Source organism: Lonchura striata, chromosome 4, assembly GCF_050655825.1.
Source record: "Lonchura striata isolate lonStrDom1 chromosome 4, ASM5065582v1, whole genome shotgun sequence".
Lineage (NCBI taxonomy): Eukaryota > Metazoa > Chordata > Aves > Passeriformes > Estrildidae > Lonchura > Lonchura striata.
Genome location: NC_140706.1, coordinates 53,785,416 through 53,796,306, shown reverse-complemented (window position 1 = coordinate 53,796,306; position 10,891 = coordinate 53,785,416). Strand labels below are relative to the sequence as shown.

Genomic DNA, 10,891 nt, shown 5'->3' with positions numbered 1-10,891 from the left:
CTATTGAGGGAAAGCAGAAATCAACACTACTGTTATTTTATGTAAAGACATCCTATTTTCACTATTTATTCTACTCTTGGTGGATTCAATGCCCAAATATTATGGATTCTCATGTGACCAGTATATGAAATGTATTTGTATTTTGCCATATTTTCCAGATTCTGTACCTTACAAGTCATGGTACTTAGAGGAGAATTAGGCTTTTACAGTGATTAACACATCATTCAGCTGATGCTGCTAGGAACTCCTGAGGCCACCCATGACAATTCACTTGGAAAGGAAGGAATACTGCTACTGGGCTGAACAGCACAGCAGGTACTGCAGATTCTCATACGAGTCAGTAAATAATTAAAAGGAATGTTTAACTATGGCCACATGAGCAGCATCCATAATTTCAGTGATATTCAAGATGTTATGCTCAAGCTTTTAAGTCTTTTATTGGATCATGGCCTAAATTTTTTATACTTCTCATTTTCAGTCCTATTATCTGTGTTACCATAAAACTCTTAGTCCAACTAACAGTGCATCATGCCAGACATTGTAGATAGCTTGTTCATATAAACCAACAAAATAATTTACTCCCATAATTGCATTAATTAAAGATCATGCTTCACAAAGCATGGTGCACTGGTGAGTGGCCAAGCTATTAAAACCATCTATGAAGATGCAGGTTGTCCTGCATTCCCTATTAAACATACAAAAAAAGGATTCATCAAAAGCCAGGCACAAGTGCTTTGAAACACTGAAAATAAATTCCCATTTAACTTCCTTACCATCAAAAAGCAAATAATTTTCTGATTCCCAACACTATATCTCTGGCAGACCCTGGCCAAAGAGACCATGTTTCTGCTGTGCCCTTGCAGCTCCCAGCACCAGCCTGGGCCAGGCTCATGTAACTCAAGCATGCAGCCTCCTCCTGTGCCCTTCTCTTACATGCACTCACAGCAAACACCACAACAGATTTACCTCTGGAGGCATTTTGTAAGCCTCGTTCTCAGGACCCACAGCAACACCTGTATTATTCACCATTCCCTCCTGCAGGAAACCTTCTTCATTCTACATTAAAAGAGGGAAAGAAAAGTGACAGTGACTGCTTGCTTCATTTCCACCGAAGTGAGAGTTTCCTCCCAATCAGTGGTTGACTTCTTGGCCTGTCCTTTGGTTGTGGGATGTTGCCAGGGGTCATGGAGAGCAAGGCAACATGAGTTGCAGAGAAATCTTCCCCATGTTTCCAGGGGTATCCATGGGAATGGCAACTATCATCTTTTTGAATAGCTGGGACCTCATTTTTTCCCTTACCATGGACAGGCCAAGAAGTCAATCTGAATAAAAGAACAATACCACCACCAGCTTGCTGAATATCTTTGGAAAATATTTCACTCCCACAGAAATGCTTAGGTCAAGTCACAAAGCAAACCAAATCAAGTGCTTTTTCTGCCTTAAGAAACTGATCTGGGAAACAAAGTCCTGCACAAATGGTTTAAGTATCACATTAAATTATCACATTAATTCATGTTTAACTGCTTTGGGGAACACAGTGATAGGTTTGCAAAAGTGCCTGTAAAAACAAGGTCAATATCAAGACACACAAAGGAAACAGTAATTCAATTATTTATTTTTTCAGTGTTATAGACACATCCACCCTCTCCTAAAACATTAAATTTAAAGTTTTAATCTTTTCACAATACATTGCAAAAAGCGGGAAACATACTGGGTTTATTATTTCTGTTTTAGAACCTAACTGTATTGGAAAATGCTTTTTTTTCTTTTAGTGGATTATACCTTTACACGCTTTCTTATGTCAACCAGCATGTTACTCTATGCACTACTGGTATATGATACATGATATGATACCCTTACCCAGCTTATTCCATTTTTTCTTTATTATAGGAGCATTTCTATTACATAAAGCAATTTTAGTAAGAGACACTTGGAATTAACAAGATGGCTATGGTGTGAGGAATAACATGCAGAATAAGATTACTAAAGGAAGAAGATCATTCTCCTAGAATCACAGATACTCTGTACCATATGAAACAAACACAAAGGAAAAAACCCACAATATTTGAATTGGGCCAATCCTCTTTGTAGTTGTTACTCCAGAAGTTCACAGAGAAGCAACATGAGCCCTACCAGAGCAGAGGCTGCTGGCGTTCATCCTGAACTATAAGAAAATTGATATGAAAATAGACAGAGTATCTCAATGGATCTATTGTGACTATGCTGACTTATAACAGGTGTCATTAAAACCAATTACAGACACTCAGGAAGGAATTCATTTTAAAAAACCCACCTGCAGATTGGTAGACAGAAATAGAAAATTAAGTACATCATAAGGCAGACTAATGAGATAATTGTTCAAAAATCTACTATCTTATGATAGTGGTACTAAATTAAATTTAGGATAGAGACAAAATGAGGATAAGAGAAGCTAAACCTGAAATCCACCTATGAAAGCTTAACACAAAATAGAATATAAAATGCAAAAGAGGTGGCACTAAACCCTCTAACTTCACACAGCATTTATTGTGCTCCCCCATTTGTCACATATTGGCTCCCTCTGTGGTTCAACCAGGTGACCTTAGTCATAACACTCTGTTCCTCACTTTCTGCACCACCCCAAGCACCAACCATGATTTCATCTGCCAGATACCAACCCTGTTCTTCCACGGATCAGTTACCTTTCTGATGCATATGTAGGCACACATTTTTCATCCTCATCATCCAAAGTTACCATGTGCAGAAATTTATATCCATAATATAGATTCTTCTCTTCAGCTCTTATTTCAGACATCAATAGGTCCAGTATGAAGAGCTATTTGGTCCTATTACTTCTCTATGCTTTTTCCTTTGGAGGTAAGCAGCACAGACTATGTGGAGTCAAACTGCTCTGCCAAGTTCCCTCCATGCATGTGTCTGCTCTGAGTCAACACCCTGAGCTGCTCTATGGCACAGGCAATGTGGACCAATTCCAAAAAGCCAAAGAACACCAATGAATAAAGTTGGAAGCACCTTTATTTAGGTATCTAATAGGCACCTGTGTCTTACAGAACTGCCAAAAATTTGGGGTGTTCAACATGAAAGGTAATTTTTCAGGGTTGAAGTGATGAGAAAAACTAGGTCCAATTACATTTCCACCTCATCTTATTAAAACACTTGAGCTCCCCAGATTACTTGATTTCAATATTTACTTACCTTCTAAACAAAATTTTAATAGCATTTATGCTCGTTTGCTTTTACTAGCTTTGACTGAAATAGCCAAATAAAGTGTGCAATTCAAATTTTACACGTGTGACTGTGCCCTTGATCTAACAGACCAGCTCTAAGGACCTAAAGCTCCTGTCGCATGCTTTCCTGCTTAATCCAAAATATCATTTAATTTCTGCTTCCCCAATTATTAAGGAACAGCTTCAGCTAACAATCAGCTTATCAAGTCAAACTCTGCCCAAATTCAGGCTTGAGGATGCACAAGAAAACATGCATGCAGCTTAATGTTATCTGTAGCAGGAAAACAGATGGCAAGTGAAACTGCTGGGACCATTATTAACGACAAGGAAAAAACACTTCCCAGCTTAATTTCAGATAAGAGCTTCAAAGTTTGTATGCTTGTTTTTTGTAAGGAACTGCTGCAATGGATCTGGACTGTCCCTCAGGATTACTGAGACACAAGGCCTTTTTTAGACTGAATTTATCATCTTTCCAAGTCCCTTCAGCAAGCTCAGGATGCAGATTTCTCTACAGCTTCAAATAAACAATCAGCAGCACTAAAACACATCATCAACCACATTTTTCAAAGGAAGTACAACAAACCTCCAAGGGACCTCCTTGACTGGAAAAGGTTTATCACCTTTGCCCAGCTGCAAACAGCAACACAAACACCCCCTGTCATGTTGATGTCACTGCAGTTCAGATGAGGATGACATTACTCAAGGTCATCTGTTACATAAAAATGCATAGCAAAGGTGACCACCTCATTTTCAATAGTGGCATACTCTGCTTCTGATGTACAGCCCGCCCCCGCCAAAGTAAGGCTATCACAATAGTAAACCACCACCACCAGTAACACAGAGCCACCTAAAGTACATCTTAAATCATATTTTATCTCCTTTAAAATAAAGAAATGCAATTTTATGTTGTCATGATCTGTAACGTCATATCCTTATTCAGTTATGGAAGAGGAAAACTACCCAAAAGACCAATTCTTGTCTTAGTATGAAAGACATTTTTCTCTAGAAGCTGCAACCTCCCTCAACCACAGTGAAGGGCATTTCCAGAGGGAAATATTTTTTTTATTAGACCATCTGAAAAGCTCAACTAAAGCTTCTTAAAGTTGAAGTCAGTTTTTAACTGGGGAGCATGAACTCTTGTTAGAAAAACACTTAAAAGGGGAAATTGCAACTCACCGAATAAACAAGGAATGGTGAGGCGAGGACTACTGCTCATCCCCTATGGATTCCTTTAGGGAGAAATGAATACCCACCAATACATCAGTTTGTAGCATGGTCAGTCTGGCTAAGTCTTGTATATTGACTCCAGAGAGTCTCATGCCCTCAGACCCCACGTTACAGGAAAAATCCTTTTGTGCTATCCCAAGCAGAGTATACTACACTGCCATTCTCAGGCATTAAGAGGAGTGTCACTTTGTGCTCTCAGCACTTCTGCCTGTCTTGCTTGCTAAAGGCATGTGCCTGTGAGATCTGCACAAAGCCCATGTGCTGCCAGGCCACCTGGAAAGGCCACACACACTTTCCCCAGGAATACACGGCCATGTTACACAGTGTATACCCTCTCTTCCATTAGGTTCTGTTATTTCATCAAGCAACTTGTGTCCTTTTATAGACAAAGAGATGATGTCCCATCATTGAGAAGTGACACTTCTGCATGACCCTGGGTGCCAGATCTGACTCCAAGAACAGATATTAAGATAATTAGTATACAAGAGCATGAAGCAGAACTGTTGCGATGGCTTCAAAACATTGATTCCTTCTCTTTTACTATGGGAATGAATCCAGCTAAGCTCTGCACAAAATAGTGGGAAATTACCTACTTTTGCAATAAAATAGTAATCAAACTAATGAAAAACTCCTCCTGAAGACCCGGTCCTGTTAAAATACAGAATATTTGACAAAACCTCAGAACTATTCCTTCTATGTTATGTCAACAAATAGGTTTTTCTTATTTCAGTGGATTTTGGTGAAAAATTGCACCCCATTCTTTCCCTTCACTCTCTTTCCTACCTCATAACACTCTTGGTGGAAGAGAAGAGACTGTTTAAGATCCCATATCTATGAAAAACAGTGGTCAGCTCCTGGTACGCTCCTATGCCAGCACCATGTAGTGAAAGGATCACCTTCAGGAGTCTGCATTCTGTCCTCTTGGTGGTCTAATGCCAAGTTACTGCCACCAGAAAGAAGGTATGTATCCCAAGTCAGAGACAAGAGTAACTTCAAAAGGAAGCATTATATTTGTAATTTAGTGGCTGATCTAAGCATTATACTTTGCCATCTCCCAGGTTAGTAATATGTTTTTTCTCTCCATTATGAAAACTGATGAAATCTTACAGTCATGCATAATTCTCATATTACTGGAGACTAATTCCTTCTGGAGTGATTCCACATCCTGAGATAGATAAACCAGGTTACCAAACAGTCTGCTCTTAGAACATTTATACTGGCAAAAGGCAGTCACCTTGGAATCCAGGAACCACAGAGGTCAGAAAAGACCTCCAGAAATTGCCCACTTTGAGCAGGTTGCTCAGGGCCACTCCTGACCAGGTTTTAACCATTCCCACAGACAGAGACTCCAGAACCTCACTGGATAACCTCTTCCAGTGTTCAACTAAATACACCTTTTTTCTACATTTTAGTAGAGTTTCCTGCTTTTAATTTAGTGCCAAGTGCTTTCAGCCACTTCTGGCCAAGAATCTGGTTCAATCTCCTTTACCTCCACCCCCACCAGGTGTTTATACTCATTGATAAATACCTTCCCCCCAACTCATATTCATGTTGTTTCACAGTTGCTGATTTTTTGTCTGTTTCTGGGACCTCTATGGAATTTTCCATGCAGATATTGTGGGAGGACCCTTTCTCTAGTAGAAAGCCTTACTGACCACAATAAATATGGTGAGGCTTGCCTCAAACAATTAAAAGATTAATGTAACCTGAGAAGTCATAGCTAATTCCAGCAAAATATATTATTAAAACTCAGCGAGCATTGGTCACTTCACCACTTGACAGTCTGTTACAACACGTTATTGAGTGTTTTATAAAGCTGTGAACCAATCAAATTTGATTAAATTCAGTCTGTGTAAATCAAATTAAAACTGTGAATCAAAAAAGCTATGAACCAAAACCAGAGGCATTATGGAAAAAGCAGTGAACTAGAATATGGAAAAAGCTGGTTTACAAGATAATCTTCTGGAAAGTCGTTTGAGACCCCAACAAAATGTTCCATGCAAAGCAATTTTAACACAGCCCGATTTGTTGTACACACACTCCAGTTGGAACCTGTGGGAGCTCAACATAAGAAAATACATATCTAAAAGCATGATTACCTTGAGAAATTATCACATACTTAATAGAGTAATACCTGCCAGCCATGGCCATATACATCTTTGGAGACCCACATGTTGATTGAAGCCCAGTATTAGTGAATTGTTGAATTTGCTGTTGTTATAGTCTGGATAATTGCACTGGTAATCTGTCTTTATTTATTTAGGGATAAAATTGTTAATCTTGTCCTGGGTTGTAAAATAAGCTTGTATTCTATTTGCCATCTGTTGAAGGCAAACCTGTCGGACAGGTTTTGTTATCTCTCTCAGAGACAATGGTTTGCCCCGTAGAGGCAATGGTTTTTTTATACACTATTGACTGACTCACTGCCGGGCTGGTAAATGTAACACCGTGAGGGGTCCCACCCAGAGGGGGAAGCCAAGCACTCTATTATGGTTTAAAGGGGTAGCTTTTGGGGAGAGAGGCAGCTGGCTCTCTCTCTTCGCGGGATTCCCAGGGAAGCAGCTCTCTTCGGCGGCACTCGCAGCGAAGCAGCCGGCGCGCGCTGAGGCGATGGCAGCGGAGCTCGGAGGCAACCCCGGCGCAGAGGAAGACCGGCCCCACTGCCACCAGATCTTCAGAGGAAAACCATACCCTTCTAAAGATCACCACTTCAGCTGCAATTCATCAACCATTGCAAGGGAAGCAATTGTCCCAGCAGAACTGATACTGGCACCCCGACTCCTCAGGTTCTGGACTTTTTTCACTGGTTTTGTTTGTACCGATTGCATTTGCCTTTTTAAATTGTTGTCTAGTTTTCTCCTAGTAAAGAATTGTTACTCCCATTCCCATATCTTTGCCTGAGAGCCTTTTAATTTAAAGATCCTGGTAATTCAGAGGGAGGGGGGTTTGCCGTTCTCCATTGCACAGGAGGCTTTGCCCTCTTTCACAGACTCCTGTCTTGTCGAACTAAGACAAATCCCTAAAGCTATTGGTCTCGTGCCTGTTGCCACATCCCAAACCTGTAACTTGGCAGGGCTGCCTCAAGACCTTACAACTGGTAACTCCATGTCCCTACAGCCTGACTAAGCCCATTTAATTTTTGTATTATCCACCTTGTGAGCTTTTGTCAGGAGCTGTCAGTCATTATATGGTGGAGCTTAAAGTAAAATGATGGGATTCTTTTCTTATACTCCCAGTGCAGCTGTTATTGTTCCTGTGAAAATTTGCCTCCTGCTACAAGTTGAATAACAATTTGCTATGCTTACAGGCTTAAAATTCCCTTTTGAAAAGAAAATAATTTGCATTCCTTTTTCTCCAAAATATAGCCCACCTGGATACTGCACTGAAGTGAAAAACAAACTATCTTCCCTATTTCGTAACTCATGATTTACACATAATTTGACCATAAAGCCTAACTTTTCTGGATGGGTGAAAGACCCTTGAACAAAGAATCCAACAAGGGGCAAAACAAAGCTATGCTAAAATTGTCTCAATTAATTTCCTTTCCTAGTCCTAAAATATTATATTCATGGAACTGACTGAGTTATACAGCTACCAATGAGTTGCCAGGTCAGGATGCTTTAAAGCTCCTGCTTGCTCATTGGAATAGTCAGTGCCTCCAAGACTCAGCTGTAAATGACAAAGCATCATCATCAGTCCAGTTGTTTCACTCCAGAGGTACAGAGATGTATCTGTGCACTATCTAGAAATAAAGCAAACTGTTTTAATTATCCCTAAGCTCAACACCTAAGTGAAGGAAATGATGAGAAAGCATTGTGTGAAAGAAATTAGCTGTTCCAGTGCACAATTCATTTAGAATACCAATAAAATGAGACTGTCTCACTCCTTCTCCTCAAATGGAGAGTTGAAATGAAGATACATTTAATTAAACAAATAAATATCAGCATTAGTGCAAATCCAATGAAGGCTAAAATAGTGCCTGCAAGTTCTACAGGCTGCATTCTGATTTGCATTTTTATGCCTTTCAGTTGGCAATGACAAAAGTGAAAAGGAAAACAACTGAGGCTTACAGAGAAAGGAATGAAGTGTCTGTGGTGACCTGCTACAACCTGTAACCACAGGTCCACTTTGGTGTCTACAAACAGCTGGAAATAATTTCTGTTTACAACAATCTACAAACTGTTGCAAAAGCCTTGAAAAATAAATTTCAGTACAACATAGATTGTGTATTTTTTTTTCCTCTCCTTCCTTTAAAATTCCTCAGTATTACTTGTATAGATAAGATGCCTTGAGAGTACAGCAGGAATATATCTGTGAGAAATCAAATTTGCGGAAACTCATTCATGTTTGAATTAGCCAGGCTGGTGAAGTTCCTAATTAGAGCTGCTGGAATGTTGCTATTTGTTGATAAATGAGGATTACTTGGAGAACCTGCTCATTGCACAGGCCAGACCAGAAGTTCATATGAGTTCTCCACAACAGACGTGCATCAAGTCCAGGTGACAAAGTAAGAGGCTGCCTAAGGGCTGAGTCAATGTGACATCAGCAACACATGTGAATGCAGCTAGTTCACACAGCCCTTTCAGCATCATCCTCTTCTGCTTCCCAAATCCATGGTGACATTGAAAACTCCATGGGTAGGGGAAAAAAAAGCTAGAGTACATAATTTGGACAGACTGAAGTTATTTCTAATTGCAGTACAATGAGGGTGATGTTAACTAGACATCACATCAGAGATGTGGCCCCGATCTGCCTCTCCTCCCATTGTCCTGAACAAGGTAATAACAATTTACAATAATAGACCTGTGTCACTATACACAACAAATATCCACTATCTACTTTGTTATTTACATTCTCAAAACTGAAATTTCGGACTGCAGTTCTACAGAAATCTTCAGTCAAATAATACCACTAATTCCAGTAAGGATTAGAAGGGCTAAGTACTGCACTGAACTATTTGCTTGATCTTATGCAGTAAGAAGGAACAGTAAACAATCTGAGTTTATTTTTATTGTTTTTACTACATAACTCAAAAACACCTTGACAAAACTGAGTGACTGCAATAAATAACATGCACCTCAATAGGAAAATGTGTAAGGAAGTGTCACTTAGGCACTCACCAAATCAAAGATGATGGGCAAACACTGCACAAAATCAAAGTCAAAGAGCCAAAAGTGTCACTGTAGTGCAAAGAAAGGGAAGATATTCTCTCATATACTAAAAAGGCCTATCCAGGCCTAGGGGGCCTTCTCCTGAATACAGAATTCATTCTACACAATGCACTTGTCTGGGGATATTGGGAGATGCCAAAGGAAAAGAGAAGGATTGATCACATCCTAGTACAAAGAGGAAAATGAAGGAATCTGTCAGACACTATGTCTGTCAGGAGCTCCATGAGATCAGCTAAACCCATCTGTCCCTTTCTGTAATGGAGAATTCTCCATTCTGTGTGAACTCATTACATAGAATGACCTCCAAGGACGATATCTGAACATTACCTTCCTTACATAAAACCAGAACATAACACATGACTTTGACAGATCACATTAACAAGAAGAATGGTACATATCGGCTAGGAAGTTAGCACAGAAATGAGCAATATTGGTCTACTAGGTCAGTAAAGATAATTTTAAATAGTGCAGTCTCAGCCAGAACTGCAATGTTATTTTACCATACTTTATTTAAAACAGTTTGAATATCATAATCACATTTCAATATTAAGTACAGTTTTAGTACAAATAAACTCCAGAAGTTACTGTATAGATTCCATGAGTATATATTCGCCAAGAAAAAATTAAAGGCGAAAAATTAATTTCCTCTCAAAGAATGCTCCAGTTACACAAGCAGTTGAGTCAGTGCTGTATCATGGAAAACAGCAACCTCTAAACCATAGCTATTTCTCCTGCTCTTAGAAGAAATCCTCTACACAGAACTGCAGGCCCAGCCACCCTTTGGCACTAAGAACAGCATGAGTTCCCTGTCACATGGCCCAGAGAGAGCACACATTCCAGCTCTGCACCCTGTCTCCTGTGACTGCAGTCACAAAGCACTCAAGCAACTTTACTCACTCCCAAGGAAGTTCTTAAAGAAAGGGGAGGATTCTTTATTCAGCTAGTGGGAAGAGGGCATGCTTTGCTCCTTTTTGCTTTCCCTAGAGCATGAGCAGACAAGCTACTGCAATCAGCACTGATTTATTTGCTTGTACTCTCCAGCACACTGAGCTGTGGGCCCACAGGTGATCCAGTGGCAGGATGTCACCTTCAAAAGCTGGAACTGATTGACAGGACATTTTGTGAATGAAGCAGTCACCGTTCAGTTATCAGTGAGCGTATCTCTAAAGCATTCCCTCAATTCCAACCTATCACAGCACTTTACCCAACCGGGGAATTTTAAAATATATTTCTTCTACAGAATAGATCAGCACTTGCTTTGAAAAA

The 10,891-nt window shown here is 39.8% G+C and overlaps 1 protein-coding gene across 13 annotated transcripts in view; it reads right to left on the bottom strand.

The window, feature by feature from the left end:
• Positions 1-10,891, bottom strand: part of SNCA (synuclein alpha) — a 99,414-nt gene that overhangs the window by 35,829 nt on the left and 52,694 nt on the right. For all 13 annotated transcript variants that reach the window (XR_014954881.1, XR_014954880.1, XR_014954882.1 and 10 more), the window contains one exon: positions 967-1,056. Coding sequence is in view for 8 of the 13 variants with exons in the window: in XM_021550305.4 (XP_021405980.1) it covers positions 967-1,056 (90 nt within the window). In the remaining 5 variants the exon portion in view is untranslated. The remainder of the gene's footprint in view (positions 1-966; positions 1,057-10,891) is intronic.